Here is a 25,860-nt window from a genome sequence, read left to right on the forward strand (position 1 = left end):
TGAGATGTCTTGAAAGAGATCATTTATATGTAGTTGGAAATAAAGATCTGGAGCTTAGCACACTTCTGAATTGGAGAGAGAGATTTGGGAATTCATTCCATTTTGGCAATAATATTAGCAACCCGTGAAGTGACACATACATTATTAATTGAAACTACAGGCATGGATGACATTGCCCAGGAAGAATATGTAGTATTAAGGGAGAGACCAAGGATGAGACTCTTTATTTAAGGTAGAATATCATAATGAAGTCATGCTTTCTAGGTTTCTATCTTGGATCTGCCACTCTACAGGTTTTGGGCCTTGGGAAATTTACATAACTTCTGTGTCTGTCTGTTCCTTTATAAAGTGTGAATAGTAACAGCACCTAACTCATGGGATTTTTGTATTTAATGGTATAATACACTCCCCACACTTAGAACCCTGCCTGCCAGTCTTAGCACGCAGTAATTGTTAGTGTTGTTTTTAAGAGGCCAGCAAAGAAAACCCAGAAGGGATCACAGTTCCAGAGGTAGGCATCACAGATGCTAGGGAAAGGTTTCTAGGAGTAAGTAGGCAGTCAAGTGCTGCAGAGGTCCAGTTTGAAGTGGGTTAAAAAAAAGACCTGGAATTTTGAAAATAGGAAATACAGCAAGTCCTTAAATAATGTTTTGTTCAACATCATTTTCATTATAACACTGATGAGATACTGTAGGAGCTTAACTTTTTTCTATCAGTTAGCCAAGGGTAAACTGGTTTCGTTGTAAGTCATTTCATTCAAAGTTGCAGAACCTATTAACGTTAAGTGAGGACTTACTACAGTTAGTAACATTTGAGAGAAATGTTTTGGATTAGTAGGTGGAAAAACCAGAAAACAAGCAGGTGGAGGAAATGAGCAATAGCATCAAGGAGCATGTGTAGATTTGGTTTCTTAGACAATCTGGTGAAGGGAAATAGTGTGGTGAACTTGAGGGAAAAGCTGATTTGGGAAAGGGTTGCTTTTACTGTTTTTAGGATGAGATTTTAGATCAGACCATGTTTGTAGGATTAAAAGAGAGCACGCAGAAGAGAAATGGAAGATGAGAAAGAAGCCAGAGTCCTAGAAAACTCATGGAATAAAATAGGTGGCTAAATAGGGACAAGAGAAATTCCTAAGCAGAGTTCAAGTCTACTTAGGAAAAAATGACACTTAAAGCTTTAAAAATGAAAAGCTTTTAAAATGTTTCTCCCCAGGAGCCCTTCAGATTTATGATCCAAAGTTGACAGAAGCATGATATGTTTCCTAGCATATGGAGAGAGGAGGCTGAAGACAAAAGGATGTTGCCATTTCTTCCATGAAATGGATAATCATGCCCTCCTACCGAATTTGGGGGCGAAATGTCATGAATTTGACATCCAACAGTAGAGCAGGTGAAAAGCCAGAATTTTGGCAGCGTTTTCTCTGTGCAAATCTTTGTATGTTCTGTTCTAAACTAACAGTTGCAGTAGCCTTTTAATTGAAGCACTAAAGATTTTTGGGAACAGTATGACTCAGATCACATTTATTTTTAGAGCTGGAATTCAGAAAATAATGATAATGATAATAATATAGTCAGGTAGAGTAGGGGATGGGGAAATTTAAAGTGGATCGGTGGAGGACCCTGAATCTCATGACTGAAAGTTTTAATTAGCTTTAACAGGCTAATTAAAAGGTATCATAGTATATAAGTGAAACTGACAAAATCAAAACCATGCTTGAGGAAGATGGCTCTGACTACTGTATAGAAAAGATAGTTTTCTGCCTTACAGATAAACTAACGCAGGTAAGTATACTAAGTAAGTAAGTATCTGTTGTTCAGGGTATCCCCATGCAACCTGTTGGATAGGACATGTGGCCCATAATGGTGCTGGCAGAGTTATCCATAGGGTTCCTACTGAGTTCTCTGGGATTAAACAGGTGAGTGAAATGTCTGAAAGAACCTTACCTGGGTAGGAGACAACCTATACCAGAAACAGTAATATAGCCGGATTATTTAAATATATTTATCTACATTTTATCTCCCCCTGATGAAAAAGTTCAGTTTTAGTGTAATGAAAAGGACAGTAATTAATAAGGGTTAACAAGTGCTAGGATTTGGACCCAGGCCATCTGACTCCAGTGCTGGTGTCCTTAACTATTAAGCTATTTGCCACTACTTTACAAATGATAAAGCGCTTTGTAAATTTTTAAAAACTATTGTTTACCGATGAATTACGATACCCTAGTCCAGGAATTATTGCTCAGTAGTCTGTGTTTTTTATGTTAAGAAGTAAATGAATTTGTGACAACATGGACGGACTTCGAGATAATCATGCTAAGCGAAATAAGCCACACAGAAAAAGTTGAAAATCACATGATGTCACTTATATGTAGGATATAAACTAAAAGCAGCAAATGAACAGGAGAAACAAACAGAGACTCATGGACATGAACAACAGACTAGTGGTTACCAGAGGGGAAGGGGGAGGGGGATGGTAGATGAGGCAAAGGGAGTCAAGTATGTGGTGACAGAAAGAAATCTAACTATGGGAAGTGAACACACAGTGTAAATATATATATGTCTTACTGTTAAGGTGTACAGCTGAAACTTATTGGATTTTGTTAACCAATGTCACCATAAAAAAAAAGTTAATTAAAAAAAAAAAGTAAATGAGTATCCCTTGTCCTAGTAATAAGCTATGTGGTTACCCATCAGGCGAAGGGCCCTTTTGCTGGGCTCTGTCCAAATACCTAAAGGAAAACAATGGATTCAGAAGTGCTCCAGATCCGAAGTTCCAAAGTGCATTGTAGATGATGGATTTTCTTACTAGTCTGGTGATAGAAACCTAGCTCAATGTGGGCCGAAGGTCTCCAGCCTATCTCCAGCACCCTAACCCAAGCACCCCTGTGTTCAACTACGCATTACTCCTTAACAGTTGTCTCTCTAATTCTAGTTGTCTTTGCTAATTCTCTTCCCTCAACTCTGCCTGGTGATAACTAACTTATCCTTCAAGGCCCAGCTCAAATGTCATTCTGTATAGGGGATGAGCTAATAAGCAAGAAGAGAGAAATAAAGGCCCAATAAGGCTTTGGGGGTTCTCACGGTTGTTCACGTGTGGAAAATGAACAATAGCAATAAAGACAGAAGGGTTGGGGGCATGATCCGAGTCACATGAAGAAAGCAAGAAGAATAGGGGAGTCCCTGAAGACGAGAAAAAGTGGTCATACACATTCTGACTGTTCTCTTGAAACAGTAAGCAAAAAGCAGCATTAAAAAACAGAAAGCAAACTGGACTGGGAACCAGGAGACTAACATTCTAGTTCCCTTGGCAGAGGCTTGGGATGACTTTTCCTAGCTTGAGGGATTTGGGCTTGAATTTTTAAAATCCTTGGTAACTCAAACCTCCCTCTGTGTTTTGCAGTGTGCAGCTATTGATTTCTAAATTAGAATAGAACAAAAATTAAGTGTTTAATGAAGGGGGTGGTCAGAACTTTGGTTTTTCAATGTGGACCTTTCCTCAAATCTCAATTAAATCAAACCTAACCACCAGTAAAAGAACAGATCTACTAAATCAACAAGGTTTTCCTACACAAGACTGGATTTTTCAGTGCAGCAACAGATTTAGATTTGACATTTGCTGTCATGCTCAGCTAAGCCTAAGTCTTACCTAGAGGTGCAAGATGCAGAGTGTAAGCTAGATAAGAAATTAAGCTCTTATTATTATTATTTAACTTAGAGTACCGAGGGATCCAATTAACAGAGGATTCGAGTATTTTATCTAAAACTAGTTTATAAATTCTTTTCAGTAAATTCAGATTACAGTCCAGCAGATTGTAATCAGTCGTAGCATTGGCCATAAACATTCTTCCATCCAAGGTAAACCAAACTCTAACCTACCTTCTAATTCCCACAGGAGATGCTGAACATAAGCCATATATCTGTGGAGATGCAGATTCTGCCTCTACTGTTTTGGATGGAACTGAAGACTACCTCATTCTAGCCTGTGATGGCTTCTATGACACCGTGAACCCCGATGAGGCAGTGAAAGTTGTGTCTGACCACCTGAAGGAGAACAATGGAGACAGCAGCATGGTTGCCCACAAATTAGTAGCATCAGCTCGTGATGCTGGGTCAAGTGATAATATCACTGTTATTGTGGTATTCCTGAGGGACATGAACAAAGCTGTAAATGTTAGTGAGGAATCAGATTGGACAGAGAACTCTTTTCAAGGAGGGCAAGAAGATGGTGGGGATGATAAGGAGAATCATGGAGAGTGCAAACGCCCTTGGCCTCAGCATCAGTGTTCAGCACCAGCAGATCTAGGCTATGATGGGCGTGTGGATTCTTTCACTGATAGAACTAGCCTGAGCCCAGGGTCCCAAATCAACGTGCTGGAAGACCCAGGCTACCTAGATCTTACACAAATAGAAGAAAGCAAACCTCACAGTGCTCAGTTTTTGCCACCAGTTGATATGTTTGGCACTGGTGCACCAAAGAAAGCAAATCTTATTAATGAGCTAATAATGGAGAAAAAATCAGTTCAATCATCATTGCCTGAATGGAGTGGTGCTGGAAAGTTTCCCTCTTCCTTTAACTTGGGTTCAACAGGGCAGCAGATACATAGAATGGAGAGCTTGTCTCCTATCTGTTCTAGGTTGGAAAATGAACAGTTCAAATTCCTGGGAAAGAGAGTTTCTAGATTATCTCATTTACGCTACCACTATTCAAAGAGGCGGCACGGATTCAGGTTTAATCCAAAGCTTAGTTCATTCCTCTCTGCTCAAGAGCATTCCCACAAAATAGGCACTAGCCTGTGTTCGCTTATTCGAAGTGGGAGGAGAAATAGAATGTTAAGAAGTTCTCTGCCATGGAGGCAAAATAGTTGGAAAGATTACAGTGAAAACATGATGAGGAAACTGAGACAGAATAATGATATTCCATACTCAGATCTTCCCTGGAGCTATAAAATATAACATTACTCTTTAAAGTAGGCTAGTTAGCTCCCACCCCCCAAAAAAACCAATATCAGAGAAACAAGGTAGACATTTCTGAAATATATGTGCTTCATTATGAAAACATGGGTGGCTCGATTCTTAAATGTAAATAGATCTCTAGGAAACTCAAAATACAGTGTGTTCGATCTGAAAAAAGTATTGGCGGTTTCGCTAGCAAAATTATACAACTGATGCCTGTGATGTGTCCCCACACCTACATACAACCCCACCGCCCTGCCTCTTCACGTCACTAGTGGAAGCTTGCGAGTTAGTTTAGTCAGGATATATAGTGTTGAAAAAGCTCAATGCAGTTGAAATCTGGTCTGATGTGCCTAATATATCTATGGAAAACTTAATGCAGAATTAGATTTAGTTGGAGAATATTCCTCAAAAGACTGGAGACTATGAAAGAACAACACCCCCCCCTTTTTTTTTGGTAAGTAAAAGACTAAAAGCCATATGGGTTTTAAGTGGTAACAAGGAAAGCAGAAACCTAGCATAAAAATGTCATATTCTCAGACTTGTGAGGCGGCATACAGTCAAAACGATTTACTGATTTTTTTTTCTGTAACATAAAAGACTTAGAAAATTTTTTGAATTAAAAAGTATTTCCTAGGGTTGTAGCTATTGGGGAATTTCATAACCTGTTATGGTGCTTTTGGCAGAATTTTTATTATTTGTCATTTTAGAGGACCGCTGTCAACAGGTTTTAACCTGATGCCAACATGTTTTTCACTGTACCTTCATCTCAGGAATAAACTGGTTTAATGGAGATGATGTCAGGTACAAATATACTAGAATCAAGTTGCCATTTAAAATGAAAATCAGATATTTCTGTTTTTCTGCCTTTTTTTTTAAAGGTCACAAATAGCAAAGGCATATACTACTATTAAAAAGTGGCTTTGAAGAATGAAAAAAATACTAATTTTAACTGTTTCCCCCAAGGGAGTGAAGTAATTGGTGTGAAAGAGGCTGAAAGTACTGCTTAAAGCGAGCCCAGAGGCCAAGTGCAAAACAGAATGCAGATTGCCAAGCCCGAGGCCTGCTTGGTAATAAATGGAGAACACCCCAGAGTCCTGTTACATGCAACTTCAGACTGCAGAGATAGGACCCGTGTTTCTCATTTCAATATTTATTTGTATTTGACATTTTAAAATTGTCCGCCTTTTTGCCATTTCTGCAGTTTCGAGCCAGAAGCATATCTTCAACTAAAGGCAGCAAATAAACTAATAATCAGATTCATTCAGTGAAGCAGCCTCTGATTCTGAGAATCATGAATGTCTCCACGTGACATTTTACCCTCCCCCAGGCCACCACGGACCGGCCATGTGAATGGACAGGAGGTACTGAAGTATTTTGCTGAGAAACGTCTTCTGCCTAATCGTGTTTTCACATAATAATACAGTTACTTACTGTTCCCCAGATCTAGAACGGAGGGCTAAAGTTCTTGGATTTTAAAACCATAGGACTATATAGCGTATTCTGGGTGCCAGTACAGCTATATCAAATAACAACAGCTTCACTTTAGCAATGATCAGATCGTTAATCTGCAGATTTTATTTTAAAAATTTGGATGTAAGTAGAGATTTTCAGTATTTGTTTTCTCTTGATTTTGAAGTCATTTCTTATCTCAAATCTTGTGACACATGGCTGAAAAGGAGGGAGTAAACATGGCTCCAACTAAAGTACCAGAATCTTTTCACCAGCCTGGTGCTTCACCCCCACACACGGACCTCACTCACGTCTTTCATTTTCTGAAGCCTAGATCTTGTTAACAACCCATCAGGTGCAGTGCCAGTTTCGAATCACATTATCTAAGGAAACAAGAAAACAGAGGCAGCAGAATATTGGCATATTATAGTCCAAAGCATTTAGCTGACTTAAAAATTTTTTTAAGGATTTCCTATGGTTGTCTATAGTTAATGTTTTCGATCAGAATAAAGGAGGTGAAAGGAAAGAGGGTATAAGTGATGGGTTTTTTTCAGTGGGGAAAAATGGTTGGCTGAAATTGGAATGTATCTTCGGGTCTGGATCTTAGAGGTCTGACTACATAAGTAAGCAGTGTTAACTCCATTCTCATACCAGTAGCCCTCTAGAAAATAAAGCAAAGTAGCTCTAGTACGGTCAAGTTATCAAACAATATTGTAAAAAATAGCAAATTTTCATTTGTCCACAACATGCATATTTCTAGAGTAGTTAGGTACCATTTGTAAGGTAAGTCCTTTAAAATTCTATAATACATATTAAAGTAGTGGTTATTGGTCTGATATATGCTGCTCTTGGTTCTATAAGCTAGATAAAAGCAGTGCTTTGTGAAATGCAGTGTTATATCTTAATGCCACTGGTGATAGAAAGTAGTTCCCTTCAGTTCAAATCCTGTGCCCTTATCTGCTGCTTGCTGACGTAAGCAATAAGTACCCCTCTAATGGTTTCTACACATTTCTGTAACTTGTACTTAATGATGGTGTATCTGGTGATTGTAAAAATAGTAGACAGATAAAAAAAGTATCTCTATAATATATATTAACTGTTAACGCTGAGGTGTATAGTCTGTGAGTTATGTGTTTTGTACTTTTATTCATTGTGTAATTTAGTGGTGGTGAAAGTTCTACAGTCTTTAGGAGTGGCAGTATCCCTTTTTGAATTTAACATGATCTGCATCAATTTGTTTGCCTGCTAAAGTTTCGTTAGACTAGGAAATAGTAAAACAAATATGAATAAGAAAGTATAGTAGTAGTTAAGGAAACAGACTTCAAGTCACCAACTGAAGTAATTACAAACTCCTTGTACATTCACTGTGAGTTCCAAAGGGAATCGGCCCCTAATTTACAGGCTTCCTTTGTTCACTTTCTGGACATGGACCGTAGAGGGAGAGCTGATGTTAAGCAGCATTTTCACGCCAAACACTGGGGCTACGAGTCCCAGTTGGGTCTGTGCAGAAGATGGTGGAAACACACATGTAAATACCTTTTCTTTACCTAGAAGTGCCATCCATTGTCCTTGAATTAATAAGATTAAAATTCCTGTTGCATTTACCTAGGAGGACCTTTGAAAGTAACACCTTTTCCAGGGACAATGTCAACAATGTCAATGTCAACACTGAGTCTGATTCTGACCACATTTATGGTGGTAGAATGTCAACGTGGTGTATAGTATCACACTGCATTTCCATGACAACCACACTCCACTGTTGGAACACTGTGCCAGTAAGAAGTGCAACATCCAATGGGCAGATGAAAATGATGCATAAAGAGTTCAGTGTTTACAGATAAAACTGCTGTGGTTCAAGTGCTTCCTTCCCCATCAAAGGCTTGCCGAGGCTTTGTAAGAAAGTGATTAAGTTATTTTGATGTTTAAACATGCTGTGTTCACTTAATGATCATTCTCACCTAAGCAAGGCCATAAATGGGGATACTATAGTTTTAGTCACATCATAATTTTCTTCAGATCATATGAGCAAAAGAAAACATACTTTTTTCACCTCTTAAAATCATGTGATGTTAAAGGACAAACACCCACTCTTCTGTTCTGACGACATGTGAATAGCTTAGATGTCTTTTTCAAAACAAGATACTGCCAGTATTATAACACTATTTTCCAGACAAAGGGTACTGTGTAGAAAAATAATTATTTCCTCTAGCAGCATTTTATCTTCTATTGTGAAGACTATTTATAGTACTATTTAGAAAATATGAAATAAGATAGGGAACTCCAGACTGACACAGCAGTTGTTCTGGAAAAGGAAATACTCTAATAAACTTTGATGTACTAGATAGTCCACAGATACATCATTGTTAACTTACTCTAGGTGCTCTTTGGTGAGAGACAGGCTTTGTTCTCTTGTTCATGACATTTCTCTGCAAAGAATTCTCTATGGAGTGAAGCGAATGAAGTGAATCATTTCTTACCAAGTAAATTGATCAATTTATGAACCTGCTCTACAAGCTCACTTTTGAGTTCAGTTGTAATCATGAGTGATCCTTCATATTTTATTAAAACTGTTCATTTGGGTAGGAAGTATGTTGAAATTTTGCCAATATCTTAATAAAACCCAGCAATTTAAAACCACTGTCATTTGTCTTTTTATTCAAAGGAAAGATTAAGTTATTTAGTGCTGAGATTTAGACCGATTCCCTCAGAACTAAAAATAAAATCCTGAGGTGGTAGTTTTCTTAAACTTGAAAGTAGGAACATTTTCAAATTTGATAGTGATGCTGTAGCTGTTGTTATTTCCTTCCCAGAAGAGATACATTTCATCTTCTCCGTGTTCTCCCTGTAACTTTAATGGGGTGGTGCGGGGGGCGGTGGGGGGTTTACTGTCCTAAAATAGATGAGAACAGGAGCTGCCGAGTGTTGACGCCTAAAATCTCCCAACTACTTTGGTCTTCAAACTCTACATAGATCCAACCAAAGTTTTTTTCCTTTCACTCGGTCCTTCCCCTTTTAGCTTCACACTGTAAAGAAAGGAAATAACCAGGTGAACTGCAGCTGACAGCTGGTCTGCAAGATTGCTGCTGAGAGAGTAACGGGAGATAAGAGACAGAAAAGGTCGGGGACGGAAGTGGAGTTGGGAGAGAGCAAGATGCCTGCCGCCAAGGGAATGGAATGAAACCCGGAAACCAAGTAAACCTGGTTGAGACCCTGCGTCGCTAGTCTCCTCTCTCCACCATTAAGTCCAGAAAATTAATTTCACAGTTAGAACAATGTTACACTCCCAATTCCCTAAATTCATCCAGCACTTAGTACAATTTTATATAGAACTGAAAGAAGAACTGAGGAAAAATGAAGGTCTGAAAGTATCGTATATTTGAAGGGGTTTGCTCACGCAGAGAATAAAAGGAACAGTTGGATAATAAGTATTATTTATACTTAAAAAGAATCCCCTGAAGTACAGTATAACTAGTTCAAAGCAATATATCTCTTTCTGAAGCGGCAGCACACAGCAAGATTTAAGTAAACCACGAGATATAGGGAAATCATTTGAATTTCATAGTTTATCCATGTTACCAAATGATCAGCTATGATTACCTGGATTGCTAAGGGTTAACTGTTTATGTCCTCTTTTGATTTCAAGTTTTCCCTACACTCTTCTATGACACTTTAGAAAACGTACTTTTGCTTGGCCTAGGAATGATCTTGTGGAACAGACTTTCTTATATTTCAAACAAATCTGGTTTCTTCTCTGAGACCCAAAACTGTTACGTGTTGATTAGTAAGAAAGCACTCTTGTTCTGGGCAGTGGAGTTTAGCATTCCTCTCATGCTGAGCTGTAATGAGGCTGCATGAGACCCCCAGTAACGAAAGCTCAGATGATGGGCCCTGCTTCGTGGTGCTGCCGGGGCCCTCACACGCACATTCTGATTATTCTGCTCCTGCTTTAGAAGCAGGGAAACAATAAATGTGACAAACTCTCAGGAATGATTGATATATATTTGGAGAAACCATCTTCCAAATGAGTAACTGGAGTTAACCCAAGAAGACAGAGGTGTCCCTGCCAGGTGTGACACTGGGTTACGGCTAGAGCAACAGGGGTGGGCAATGAAGCCCAATGAGAGTTGCTGTGGCATCACCAGGTCAAATGAAACTGAATGGGAGGGAAGCCGATGGAACAGGCTTTCCTAAATGCACAGAAGGAGACACACTTAACTGCCTCGCAGGACTCAGGCAAGGACCCTGGGTAGAGGCAGGAATGAAAGGCCAGACTCCGTGTAACAGGAAAACACATATAAATGTGCCAGCCGAAGGAAAGGGTTTTTAGAAATAGAGCAGTCCATACAGTTTATGTCCCACAAACTATACACTGACTGCTGTTACCATTTGCTTTTAAGCCTCCCTAAACAAAGTTTTAAAACTTCTATAAATCTAGACTATGAAGCCATGTTATCGGTTGGTGTGGAAACTAAAGGTAAATGAGGGGAAATCTAAAATTTACCACCACAAAAAGACTAAAAAGAATATCCAAAAAAAAAAAAAAAAAAAGCTCTTACAGTTTACTATTATCTAAACTATCTTATCAACATTACAATAAAAAAGTCCTTATAGATAATTATAAATGTTTCATTACTTTCTGAATTTTAATTTTAAAATTACTTATGTTTTTAATTCAACAAACAATTTCATATTTTTTAAAAATCACAGTATTTCCAGCTTCTGCTCTGGGATGTAGAGCTTAAAGGAATATTACTTCCATCCTTAAAATGGAAAAAAAAAAAAAGGCCAGATTAACTTCAAATGAGGACTTTTATCACACACACCAGAGGCTGAGGTGGTAAACAGCTGGCCAAAAATCTAAAGAGGGGCAGGCATCAGGCAGGAGAGAGGCATCACCAGCACCAGTTTACATGAGGTGACTGTAAGCGGGCACTGGGAAAACAATTTAGCGTAAGTGATGAACTGGTCCAGGCAGAGTACAGGCTGGTAGGACAGCGTCAAGTCCTGGGGGCTGCAGAACTTCCAGGAGTCCACACTCTCTTGCAGGCATTTTCTTCACCAAGTCGCTATCAGGTGTTCACAGAAAAGACCCGAAAGAGCCCTAAGAAGTGTCAAATGGAGTGCAGTCTTTTGGGAAGGTACAGAAGCTCTACCAGACCCTTCTCCCTGTCCTCTGTAGAACAAAAGTGTCATTCTTTGGAGGAAAAGGGCCACAAATACTGGCACTCTTAGGGCACTGGTGAAAGGTCACTGCAGCCTAGGAAGGGCATAGGGAAGAACACCCTACCGCAGAAGAGGCGGCAGTTATCACTGGGCCCACTCGATACACACTCTGTGAACTGAGACATACGGTATCTAAAACTGCGGCTTAATCCAAGAATGCCGGTTCCGCCACTGCCTCCAGTTGAGCTTTCAGGAACAGAATTCTGGGAGGACAGGACTGTCACAAGCAACCAAAGAGACTTAACTCTCTGAGGCACAAAATAAAGAGTTAACTCTCTGATGAACTCAGGGTCAGAGGAGACACTACTGTGACATCCAACTCCAATGAGAAATGTGATGTACTACTACAGGAACATGTGGCCACTAAGGTAACTATAACCGTTTCTATAACCTCAAATCAAGCACAACTCCTAACTAGATTAAGTCAAACTCTGAAATAAAGGTCTAAGCAGCAGAAAGGCCTACCCATTTTTAAGTGTAAAAAACTATTCACCAAACTACTGTCCTGCACAAGATGTGCTGCTTTAAACAGAATATACAAAGGCACATGAAAACAAGAAAAATATTCTGAAGAATGAAGCAACCATCAGAACCAGACTCTGCTATGACAGATTTTGGAACTGACGGAGAATTTAAAATAACTATGGTTAATGTTTGGAAGTGGTGGACAACAAGCAAGATCGTAATTTCAGCAAAGATGAAAACTATAAATAGAAATGCCAGAACAAAAAATATTGTAACAGGGATGATGATTACCTTCAATTGGCTAATCAGTAGACTACACTGCTGAGGAAAAAAACCAATCAGTAAACAAAGCCAATAAAAATTACCCTAATTGAACATGAGAAAAAAGAGTGAAGGAAAGACAAAAAAATAGACCCAAAAAAGAACGCCTTAGAACTGTGGGGCAGTATCCATTTAACATATGCATAATTAGAATCCTAGAAGAGACGGGTAATGGGGCAGAAGAAATAATGGCTGAGAATTCTCCAAAATTAATGATCCTGGACACCAAACCATAGAATCGAGCTTAGAACACTAAGCAGGGTAAATAGCAAAAGCACACACTAGGAAAAAGAAATCTCCTTCCAGATGGTTTCACTGGTAAATTCTACCAAACACACACCATCAAGTGTATACATTCTCTTCTGGAAAAAAGAAGATTCATTTTATTAGGCCATCATTATTCTGATACCAAATTAAATGAAGACAGAACAACAAAACTACAGACTAACATCCCTCATGGGTACAGATGCAAAAATCCTCAGCAAAATGAGTATCACTACATACTTACTAGGATGCCTAAAATTAAAAATCAGTACAAAGTTTTTATGGGATTTAACAGGAACCCTCATATTGCTGTTCACTGCTGGAAAAGTCTGGCAGTTTCTTACAAAGTTAAGCATGTGTTGACCACATGACTCAGTGCAATGACTTCTGACACCAACTACCTGGAGTTAGACCAAACTTTACAGGTTATAGGCAAAGTCCTCTACAAGATTGCAGATACAAACTGTTAGTTTGGGGGTCCAAGGTCACCCTCATATCTGACCAGTTAGCTACAAATCTCCACCTTAGGTTTGATAATTCACCAGAATAGCACACAGGACTCAGGAAAATACTTACAATTACAGTTTTATAAGGATATAATTCAGAACCAGGTAAAAGGAGACACATAGGTGAGGTCTAGGAGAGTCCCAATGTGAAGCTTCCTTGTGACCAGAACATGTTACCCTCCTGAAACATCAACGCATGACAATACAGGGTACTGCCAACCAATGAAGCACATCAGAGCTTCAGTGTCCTGGGTTCTTATTGGGGTTTCATTATGTAGGCATGACTGACTCACTGGAAATGAAGCTGAACGATTCAGACTTATATCATGTGACTCAGAGCCCCAATCCTCTAAACACACGGTTAGTCTTTCTAGCACAGCCAGCTCCCAACCTGAGTCATTTTGTTAGCATGAGCTAGCAGGACCCACCATAAAATAACAAAGACACTCCTATCACTCAGGAATTTCTAAGCACTTAGAGGCTATATTCCAAGAACAAGATTAAAGGGCCAACCAAATACTCCATCACACACCCAGCAATCCCTTTCCAAGGCATATATCACCCTTGAGAATGAAAACTTGCATTCGCACAAAAATCTATACACAAATGTTTATAAAATTCATAATCACCCCAAACTGTAAATAACCCAAACGTCCTTCAATGGGTAAATGAATAAACGGAGGTACATTCATACAGTGAAATACTACTCGGCAATAAAAAGGAATTAAGTACTGATACACACAAGATGGATGAAACTTAACCGCATTTTGCTAAGCAAAGGCTACATGTTGTGTAAGTCTTTATATGACACTCTGGAAAACAAAAGGGACAGAAACAGACTGTGGTTGGCAGGGGTTTGGGTGCCAGCATAAGGAAATTTGGGGTATGGAACTGTTCTCCACGGTGGCAGATACATGACTCTGTCAAAACCCACAGAACTGTATATACCACAAAGACTGAATTTTAATGTACATAAATTTAAAGATTAAGCAGGATGTTTGGGGGACGACAGAATGCAGACTATAACAAATGAATCTAACTATGTTACAAATGAACCACATAACCACACTGAAGAGAATAAGGAAGAAAGAAACTAATGTAACTGAACATTAATACCTAAATAACTTTGGGAAAGTGTTTTGACATGATACTAAAAGACTATACAAAAACACTGTACTGTAGGTGGTAAATTTGTTTCTCACAAGGGTATAGGTCAATAGCTCTGAAATGACTTGGTTTATGTCTTAGGACTGAGCAACTAAGTAAACACATTATAGCTAGTGAGAGCCATGCTGTAAGAGAAAGATGTAACAGAGAGAAGGCTAAAATGAGTGCTATGGAGTTGGACTGGTATTGTAGGTGTCAACATAGACACATGGTTTTTCTTCAAATAGATTTACATACACATACATACAGAGATGCACAGAGAAATCAAAAAGATGTGTTTGCAAAATTATATATACATTTCTCATTCTATCCACTGAGAGGGACTAGTAACGATAAGCGCATTAGCACCCAAATCTTTGTTTCTAAATACCATTGTCCAAAAAGAGAGCAGGGCAAATAGAAGATGAGCCTGGAGCACCTTGTGGGGTCAGGGAAGGGAAGGGAGGAAGGAGAGGAGGAAAGGAGGTTGGAACATATCAAAAGGATATGTTCCTTTCAGGAGCCAACCTGAAAGAGCTTCCAATAGTCAAAACTGGAATGCACTGAACTGTAAAATAATGACAGTATTGGATCATAACTCAAAAGAATAAAATATCCATGAGTGTACACCGATACAAATAAGTAGCTGAATAAAAAAAATGAATGGGGAATAAGGGATTTTTCCTTACAGAATTCTAATAATAAATGTAGAAGAAAATAGGGAAATGGAAAACCACCATTAGAACATTGCAGTAATAATTGCCTTAGGCAAGATCCACTCTGGGGAGCTAAAATTAGTGGTTAATAGTAGAAACAGAATAACTGCATAGTCGCAAAGTATATTTAGTAATTACAAAGGGAAAAGTAGTAAATGGTGGGGAATCCTGGCAGAAAACACCTTAACCAAGTAATTAAGATTAATATCAACGGTAAATATCTGCATCATACAGCCCCTGATATATGCACTCAGAAGGGCATATCACCTCCATGGTTGCCTTCCCAATAACGCATAATCTCAAATGAATATGAGAAAACATCAGACAAACCCAAACAGAGGAACATTCTATACAATACAGTTGACCTTTCACTAACACAGGGGGTTAGGGGCACTGACCTCCCACACAGAATGAAAATCTGCATGTAACTTCTGACTCCCCCCAAAAGTTAACTATAGTCATCACTTGTTATCTGCAGGGGTTTGGCTCCAGGATCCCACACAGTCACCAAAATCCATGGATGCTCTAGTCCCTTATATAAATGGTGCAGAACAATGCACAGTCAACATACTCTTTTTGATCCAAGGTTGGATGCAAAAACCTGGGATACCAAGAGCTAACTGTATATTTATTGGAAAAAATCCACATATAAGTAGACCTATGCAGTTCAAACCCATTGTTCAAGGATCAACTGTAACTGGCTATCTTCAAAATGTCAAGGTCATGAAAGACAAGGAAAGATCGAGGAGCTGTCCCAGACTGAAGGATACAAAGGAAACATGAGAATTAAATGCAATGTGGTATTCTGGACTGGATCCTGGAACAAAAGTGCACTAGCAAAATAACTGGTGAAATCTTAACAAATTCTGTAGTTAACAGTACTGTAAACAAGACTAATTTTAGTTTTGATCATTGTTATATCGTTACGAAAGGAGAAGCTGGGTAATGGGTATACGGGAACTCTCTCAAGATTTGTGTGTGTCTTTTGTGACTAAAATTAACTCAAAAAGTTAAAAAAATAGGACAATGTTTAGGTTTAATTATTAGGTATCAAAATGATGGGTTTGGTTCAAGTGTGATAAATTGGAAAAAGTACTAGACCAATTCATTCCATCCTTGCCAGTGGTGTTAAACCCTGAAAGAATCACCTCTGTGAACCTCGGGTTTTTCTGCCAAATGAACAACAGACAACTCATCTTACCTCAACGGTTACTCAAGGATTCAATGACACAGCTGGTCAAAGTTGTCCAGAAATGATATGCTTGTGCATAATGCAAGTATTACTACAGTATCTTTAGGCAAGAAAAAAACACTATTAAGGAGAAATTTTCTAGGAATGAACTGAAGATAAAAATACTAAATACTGAGCAAGGCAATGGTGGAAAAAAAGACTAAGAGAAACTACGTTCAGCAAAAGGGAGAACATTATTTTCTGGAAAAAAAAGGGGGACGGGGACTCTGTTAGGGTACAGAGAGAAGGACACGCAGAGTAGAGAAACTGATCGGGAAATCTGGGTCCTTGTATGGGTTGTGGGTGATGACAGCTACAAGCAAGAGAAATCTCACTTGTGTCAGACCTCTTACAGGTCAGATCTTCAACACCCAATGGGGAGAGGGGAAAGTAACTGGGATCTTCTTTCCTATGACTCTTCCCTCCCCCACGGCCACTTAAAATCTAGCACAGCAAACCACATCAAGGAAGAGAGAAACTAAGGGTGCCTGGCGCCTCTGAGAAACTGAATGCAGATTTAGATGTAACATGGCTAAAAACAAGGGAAAGAATTACAGTTTCCAAAGATCCCACTACAAAAAGCTAACGGGTCCTTCATCTTTTGAAGAAATCTTTTGGTCTTCTAGGCTTATTATAGAATGAATGGGATAGAAGATGCCCATCACAAAACTAAGCACAAAACAACTAATCAAATATTTAATCTTTTTAACTTAAAAATCATGATTTCTCAAACTTAAGCCTTCTACAATGAAAAAAAGTGACATTCCCATTAATATCAATGATAGAGCAGAAGTTAGCAAACTATAAAAGGTGTGAAAGTAAATATCTTAGGCTCCAGGGATCAGGTTTCATTAGTAGCCACTGAACTCTGCCTTTGTAGGGCAAAAGCAACTACTGACAATCTGTAAATGAATAAATGTGGCTAAGTTCCAATAAAACTTTACCAAACTAGACAGTGATAGGGACTTGGCCCAAGGACAGTAGTTTGTCTACTCCTAGAGAGAATGCTAAATAGATACTTGCTAGTTGAACCCCAGAGGTTTTCCTAAACCATCTGTGTTAATTTGTATACACTGCATACTTCCTACTATAATTCACAAACAGCATTAGTTGGGGTGAGTTAGAGCCAAACAAAACAGGCATGATTTTCATCATCACAGAACTGCTTTTGAGTACAGTAAGTCCTCACTTAACATGCTCAATAGGCTCTGTGACTTTAAGCAAAACAACATATAATGAAACCAATTTTACCACAGGCAAATTGACATACACAAGAGTTAAGTTCCTACAGCATCTCATCAACCTTATAACAAAATGATCTGGAACGAAATGACGTTATTTGAAGCCCTGCTGTATGCAGTTTCAGCTACCTTCAAGTTTGTTTTTGCTTTCTGGTGAAATCTACTGTCAACTTTAGTTACAAAAATGGAGAATTTTATACCAAGAGGGTAGTTAACAATATCATTTCTTTAGAATCTTACTTTTTTTTTTTGCTTTTCAAGAGACAGATTTTATCCTTAATCATTGAGTCAAAATAAGCTACAAATGGGCTGGGTTCCTAGAACACATGAGAAGATAATATGCCATTAAGTTCAAATAATTTTCCCTACAAAATTTTGTGCAAGCATGAAAAACCAATACTTTCAAATTTTCCTACAGCTGTAACAATTAAAAAAAAAAAAAAAGTCTTGCTGACAAACTCAAACTCCACCAATTTAAAAGGATCTCAACAGTTTCCATTCAGCTAAAATTAGAGCAGTACTCGATTATTTTAATACATAATCTGAGAGCCAGAAAAGCCAGAAAAATACTTGAGATTCAAGTGTACTGTGATCCAAATATCACTATTACACCTGGGGAATCCACTGACTAAAAAAACCTCAAAGTCCTGAAAAACAAGAGCAAAGCTTACGAACATTTATGCTTAAAAAGAATTAAAAACCTCCTCCCAATAAAGGACAGAGATACCTCAAAATGCTATTACAATAGTCCCCCCTTATCCACAAGGGATATATTCCAAGATCCCCAGTAGATGCCGGAAACCACGGATAGCACCCTATATATACCATGTTTTTTCTTCTACGTACACCCCTATGATAAAGTTTAATATATAAATCGGAAACAGTAAGAGATTAACAACAATGACTATAATAAAATAGAACAATTATAACAATACTCTCCAGTAATTCTTATATTTTTCAGTCCAAACCTATTCCTGAGTCTGTGTAACCATCACTTACTTGGTGTCACTCATCCCAGGGGATCCCTTCCTGAAGTCTTCGAATGGGCTCAGTGCTTTCTGGTGGAACATGCTGCCATCGGTCAGAACATGTTTTCTGTTCATGTCTTCCACCCACAAATTTAATGTCTTTCTGTCTTAACTAAGAACTTACCATGTACCACTGACCTAACTTTTGCAGTTTTAAGTACGACAGCAAAACTCGCATGAATTTCCTTTTCCTTCTTCACAATTTCATGGATAGAAACAGACTACAGTAAAAATTTCATTTTACTGTAGATCTTAGCAACCTCTGAATAGCCAGCATCACTACTCTTATGCTCTGAGGCCATTATAAAATAAGGGTGAACACAAGCGTTGTAATACTGAGTGGTAACTGAGACTGCTACCAAGTGACTAATCGGCATGTAGCATATACACTGGACAAAGAGATGATTCCCATGTGGCAGGACAGAACAGGATGGCACCAGATTTCATTATGCTACTCAGAACAGCACACAACAAAAAACTTATGAATTGTTTCTTTCTGGAATTTTCCATTTAATATTTTTGGACCACAAGTAATGGAAACCATAGAAAGCAAAACTGTGGATAATAACCGGGGGGCCTATTCTATATAGATTAATGAACCAAGAGGATAATTAGATCACTCATGCTTTTAATAAAGTAAATTTCCCCAACTGAACAGTCTATTGTCAGGCTTCTTAGTTCTTAACCACATGTGGTTTTCCATACTTCGAAAATAAAAAGAATTATAAAGGCACATGGAAAAGTATTTAGTTCTAGATCAAATCTGTACAGGACAAGAAATGGCTAGGCTATAGTGAGAGTTCAAAGTATCAATCACACTTGTGTTTATGGATTCCAATGTGTCTCATTAAAAAATCAATCTAATCTAATCAATTCTCACAATGGGTTGCTCTCAATGCTAAAGGTACAAAATTCTTACATTACAGTTTCAACTATTACAATGTAGCGATAACAAAGCTGAAATAAAAATATGACCTTATCAAAATGTAACAAACATGAATACATTTCCATCTGACGGAATATGAAATGTTAAGGAACTTAGTAATGTTTGAGATCATTGCATGATAAACTACCTAACAACTATACAATAGCATGCCAATGTTAGCGTGTTAGTAAACAAATGCTAAATTTTTACTTCTAAGATTACAGTACTTAAATATTTCCAACTAACTATTAAGGAGAAAAAGTGACCATACACATTGTGGAGATATAAATAAGTCTCCTAATTTTCCCATGTGTTTACTAACAGTCTACAGAGCTCAACGGCCTCTGTAAGATATAGCAGGGATCCCCAACCCCCAGGTAGTACCTGTTAAGTGGCCTGTTAGGAACTGTGCTGCACAGCAGGAGGTGAGCAGTGGGCTGTGAGCAGTTTCATCTGTATTTGCGGCCGCTCCCCAGTGCTAGAATCACCACCTCAGCTCCACCTCAGATCATCAGGCATTAGATTCTCATAGGAGCACCAGTCCCTGGTGCCAAAAAAGGGTGAGGACTGCTGATATACAGGCAATATGAATAGGAAAAAAGGGAGGGCTTCCTGTCCCACTTTTAATAAATTGCAGAAGCATGATATTTTCTCAAGTTCATTTTATTAACAAAAAGTGCAAACTGTTTTGAACAAAAGCAAACCATGAATCATAGCAATCACCAAGACATTAGACATGGAAAAGTGAACAATATTCATTAAGTAAAATATAAGCAGATGAGATACTTCTCACATGTATATATATTCATGCTTTTTCAATAGTCTCTTAGTCAACTTTCAGTGTTCATTTTCACAAACAGTATAGCAGCTCAAACACAAATGCAGGAGCACAATAGCAAAGTTTGGCGATTACTTGGGGCTAATTTTGAGTATAAAAGTAAACCCGACCCACAGTTTCATGTAAATCACTGTGCAATATGTATAAATCTTTAAATAGATGACACTTAAGTCAATGTCCAAGGAGAAGAGGGTTTTAAAATACTTGTTGCACATTAGTTGTTTAGAAAGAGGCAGAAAAATGAAAATTTAAATGATCTTACATGTGTTCATATGACCAGGAACATAACCAATCCACATAACTTAATTCATTTAAACTTACTTTTGTAAAAGTCACACAACAGAAAGATTATGTGCCATTAATCAGTGTGCCAGCACTTGAACAAACAAGAAAAGTTAATTTTAGTCAATATACTCCAAAGAGGAGATTCAATCTAGTGTTAATTTCAGTTATTCACATAAAGTGTCTACAGGACAGAATCTACATGTAAGTAATTTTGTAATTCTCTAAGCTACAGGTACTAATGAAACTATAAACTGTGATTAAAACACGAAATATAGGGTCATCATTTAAACACAACTGAGCATCTAGCCAAAAACAGAAGAGCACGGATGCTGGGCAGGATACTGAGCGCATGCACTGTGTCTAGGTACATTTTCCATCAATTGCCTTTCTACCATAGTAGACAAAATGCTTTTTATAAATATACTATTTTACTAAATTAAGGTCCACACTGTTATTCTTTACATTACACAGAATGCTTCCCACACTGTTAATTTTTTATGTGTACTAATATCTTATACTAGAATTAAGCTACTTCCTAAAGTTCCAGAATTACTATTTCAGGTAGATAAGATGAAAAAAATTAGACCAAATCTGACTGATGACAAATTTGAGCACCAACTACAGCAAATTTCAGGGACAAGACAGCTTGCAAATCAGTTCTCTTGGTTTGAAAATTACCTTCCGCTGTTTTCATCAGTATTGAAGCTGAGATCTTCAGGGCCTATTTGTTCACCATCAGGAAAACTGGAATGTGTATCTGAGATAAAAAAAATTAAAAGGAGATAACATTTTTTAAAGACCGGTATTTTCTTTTCCATGTCTTTAAATGACCTTACCAAGTGTGTTTTTTAAGTGATAAAGATGTGCTGGGTTGTGAACAAATCTGTCTTCAGAGAATTTGTGACCTGAATCAGGTATAACCAAACATAAAGGGAAAATAAAAGAGAAAAAACAAAATGTGTAACAGATACCCACAATTAGAAGACGAAGGGCACTGCCTCCCTCACTTTGTCCTCCTGGGGAGACTAGGAAATGATGATGATGTGCACTTATCAAGACTTGACTTTGTAAACCTAAGATGTATTTCAGAGCCAACGGAACTGCACATGCAAACATCTCTACAAAAACCCATCGGCAGTCAAAAAACTTGCCCCAAATTTGGCTGCTTCTTTTAGGAGAGAAAATTACTAAAAGAGTATTAATACTTAAAAATCATGAAATGTTTGGTTCTGTAATGAAAAAGACACTGCAACATTAGGGAAATACATAAAATATAAAGCTGACAATCAGCATAAGCCTGAAAATGTTATCATTCCAGGAAATCTTGTGAAGGAATGCTCAGATTAATCATTAAGGTCTTGGATAAAATAGTAACAATATGTGATGGATGTTATTAACTAAACTTACTGTGGTAATCATTTTGAAATATATACATACATCAAATCATTGTCATACACCTAAAACAAAACAAAAAATACTAATAATGAAGGTTTCTTTTCTCTCGGTGAGTTTTTTATCTAAGACTATTTTTTTTTGAAGAGGGAATAAAAATCAACGATTTCGTAATGTGAATACATTTCTAAGAAATCAGAAAAGTTACAATAGCTAGGCTACAAAACTCTCTGAAAAGAAAACAACATATGAAAACCTCCTAGGGGTTGGCAAATATTTTCTATAAAGGAGCAGACAGTAAATATTTAGGCACTGCAGGCCACAGATGGTCTCTGCTAAAAATTCTCCTGTCCCTCCCCACCAACACTTCACAACACAAAGCTAATCTTAGAGGTCACAGGTTATATGGAAACCAGGTTGCCCACCCCGCTCCACCAAGTAAATAAGTAGCATCCATTAGGTGTCTGACCAGTCAATGACTACCAAATTTTTTCGGTACTCACCAGTTAGTTTACCCCATAGAATGTTGTTTCACAAATAAATATAATTAAAAAAGAAAAAGAAGCAGAAGCAGCAGAGCAGAAGAAGCAGAAGCAGAAATAGAAGCAAGAGAAGCAGCAGTAGCAGCAGCAGCAGCAGAGATGGTTTTATTAATTTCTGTGAAATGACATCATGTGTTGCACCTTCATCTGGGGGCTGTGCCATGAAAGAGTCGTTAAATCCGCCCATGCTGGTGTGCTCTTCCTGCTCCTCATTCTCAGTGTCACATTCAATATCACTGTCGCTACTCATTCCTGGCAAGAAAGAAGGGGAAACATGTTTCTGACAAGAAGCCACTTCGAGTGAAAGGAAAGGAAGTCCTCTTATCTACTAAACTAATTCCTACTGAATTTTTCACCAAATGGCAAGACAATACACCAAACAAAACAAATGAAAAGCAACCACACAAACCTGTTCTCTTTAATTATTTAGTTTATTTTTGTCCTCAAAGCTTAAAATCACCCTTCGACAGAATCTGAAAATTATGATTTGAAACCAGTATTAATTTCAGTATACTGAGAATATTTTTTCCAAAGCAAAAACACTTTTTCTAGTCATCAGAGATAATAGGAACTCTTAATCCTGATTCAATATAGGTATAATAGTTTCTAGTCTAAAACATGTAGAATCAAATTATGTAAACAATTACACATTTACAGACATATATATGTATATGTGCATATAAAAAAATTCTAGTAATTCCAGCAATAAATCCCATTTGGTCCTTCTATCTTGTTTTTGGGTTTATCAGCTGATTTTTAAAAGAAAAATGCTATAGAAAGTACTTCTGTTTCAACAAGACAGTGATCAAGAAAACCTGAAAATCTTTCTGCTACAAATCCTTATAAATATAAAATCAAAATATTATTTTAAATAACAGCCACTTTTAAAAGAAAATCCTCAGTTGCCAAAACAAAGCAGGATAAGGTAAACCAGTGGGTCAGATGCCACAGGTGTCCAGAGAGCTTAAGGTGAAGGTCTTTCTGGGGATAGTAAAAAGAAAAATTTTGGACCCACCATAAATAGGGACTTGAAACTGAGACTAAAACTTTATTTCCTGCATAAAGCTAAAATTTGTATTGAAAGAACAGACTAGAAAAAGTCTGCCTACTGGCACAGGAAGACAGCAAGGAATTTTGTTTCTGCTGGGCTCAGCTCAACTTAGAATTCAAACTAAGGCCTGTGTACCTAATTTAGGTTTGGGATTTAAAGTTGAGGTTCAAATTTCAGGAAATGAACATAAAATCTGGTGAGGAGTTAATATTATTAGAACAAAGCTAATGTAAAACCTTTGGAGGGAAGGTTCCAGGTAAGTTCCTTCCACCCAGTCTTTCCCACCGAATGCAGCTAAAAGCCTGAACAGAATGCGTAAAGCAGCTATTTCAGGGCCCTGAAAACAGGAAGAAGCATACTGGTGTAAACCAGAATCTGAAGTACCGCCAAATTGGCAGATTTAAACAAGACCCAGAGTCTCAAAAATTATATTAAAAATGCTCAGGATATAATCCAAAATTACTTCAGCATATGAAGACCAGGAAAGGACAATCAACAAACATCAACGCTGAGATAAGAGATGTTAAAATTATGTAACAAAGACTGTAACATAGATATAAAAATGCTCATGAACACTCTTGAAACATTTTAAAAACCCTCTCGGTGGGTAAGCTTACACAATCCAGGTCACAATATTTATCGCAAGGGGAGGGAAAAAAAAGAATTTTCCAAGAGGGGAAAAAAGTCTCAAAAAGGTGTGTTCCAATCGAAATTTACAAAATAAGGCAAACAATCTACCTGAAGAGTCAAGCAGATACACAAACAGAAGGAAAATATCATCACTTGTTCATAAAACAAAATAACTTGTAAGAGATAATAATTCTGTTTATCATGGAAAATGAGAATGGACAGATATTTTAAAAATTACTAAATAGACATTCTAAGAAATGAGTCATTAAAATTAAAATATTAATAGATGAATTTAAGGAAAGTTGAAAAAGAGGTTAGCAAACTTAAAGACAGACCTGAGGAAATTAACCATAACACCAAAGAAAAATGAGATGAAAATTATAAAAAAGGAGGTTAAGAAACAAGGGGATAAAAGGGAATAGTTCAAATAGGCAGCTATAGAGGTGAAAGTAACAAAAGGGGACAATATATTAAGAGAAAATGGCTCAGAATTTTCCAGAATGAAAAACATTCTGAATTGAATGAAAATAAAAATACAACATATCAAAAATTCTGGGATGTAGCTATAGCAGTACCTAAAGGGAAATTTATAGCATTTAATGCTATACTAAAAAAGAAAAAGGTCTCAAATTAATGATCAAAGCATGTACTTTAAGGAACTAGGAAAAAAGAGCAAATAAACTCAAAGCAAATAAGATAAGAACAGAAAGAAAATTAGCATAAAACAATAGAAAGAGATATAAATGAAAGGAAAAGGCAGTTCTTTGAAAAGATCAATAAAACTGAAAAGCTTCTAGGTAGACTAAAACGAGCAAACAAAATTACCAGTATCATGAACGAAAGAGGGGACATCACTACAGATTCTACAGACATTAAAAGGGAAGAGCACACACAATAATGCTCACGAAATCAAGAACAAAGATGAAATGGACAAATTCTTTAACAGACTCAAACTACCAAAGTTCATTCAGATAAAAATAGATAATCTGAATGGGTATTATAACTACTAAAGAAATAGAACTTGTAGTTAAAAAAAACCTCCAACAAAGAAAACTATAGCTCCAGATGGCTTCACTGGTAAATTCTTCCTCTTCTGTTTCAAGAATTTTGTGTATTATTTCTCCTCTATATATTTAAAAGATGCTGACTGAACTCTCCTCTTTCAGCAAAGAAAAAAAACAGTCCTGTTCTCTGTGAACAACAACACTTGCTTAGAGACCAAACCAGTTACTTCCATGAAGCACCACTACCACCTTGTGGCCCTTCATGAGACTGTTGCTAAAAACACTGAAACCCACTGGAGTGATTGAAATTCTAGGCACAAATTTTACCTCCTGGTAACTAGTGTTTCTGAATTCCTGACAGACACTAACCTTCAGGATTCACAAACACAGACCTGAACTTCTCTGGAATTCCTAAAATCTTAAGATATTCTTTAAATGCTTACGACATTGTTCAAACTCTTTATTCATTCGATATCTTTTTTAAAAAATCGTTTAATTTGTAGTTTTCCAAAAACTGTGCAGTATATATTCAAATACTGGAAAATACAGTGAGCATTACTAGGCAGCATTCAAATAATGTAACATTTACAACTTTTAGCAAGGTTTCTAGTACTGCACAGAATCATGTCAAAAATGCCAATTTAAGGA

At 37.4% G+C, this 25,860-nt stretch overlaps 2 protein-coding genes across 8 annotated transcripts in view; one reads left to right on the forward strand and one right to left on the reverse strand.

Annotated features, from left to right (window-relative positions):
* Positions 1–9,042, forward strand: part of PPM1E (protein phosphatase, Mg2+/Mn2+ dependent 1E) — a 123,619-nt gene extending 114,577 nt beyond the window's left edge. Inside the window, exon 7 of the mRNA XM_039885766.1 lies at positions 3,892–9,042. Within this exon, the coding sequence (XP_039741700.1) occupies positions 3,892–4,952 (1,061 nt within the window). The 3' untranslated portion in view covers positions 4,953–9,042. The remainder of the gene's footprint in view (positions 1–3,891) is intronic.
* The window catches only part of TRIM37 (tripartite motif containing 37), a 154,681-nt gene that overhangs the window by 39,187 nt on the left and 89,634 nt on the right, over positions 1–25,860 (reverse strand). For 5 of the 7 annotated variants that reach the window (XM_039885764.1, XM_039885761.1, XM_039885762.1 and 2 more), the window contains 2 exons: positions 22,669–22,779; positions 21,272–21,350 (listed from right to left, as the gene is read on the reverse strand). In XM_039885764.1, coding sequence (XP_039741698.1) covers positions 21,272–21,350; positions 22,669–22,779 — 190 coding nt within the window. Of the gene's footprint in view, positions 1–6,509; positions 6,788–10,048; positions 10,061–11,731; positions 11,737–21,271; positions 21,351–22,668; positions 22,780–25,860 lie in introns of those variants that run through there. The other 2 variants (XM_039885759.1, XM_039885760.1) reach the window with 2 other exon arrangements.

The sequence above is a fragment of the Pteropus medius genome, unplaced genomic scaffold (assembly GCF_902729225.1).
Source record: "Pteropus medius unplaced genomic scaffold, Ma_sr-lr_union100, whole genome shotgun sequence".
In the NCBI taxonomy this organism is placed as follows: Eukaryota; Metazoa; Chordata; class Mammalia; order Chiroptera; family Pteropodidae; genus Pteropus; species Pteropus medius.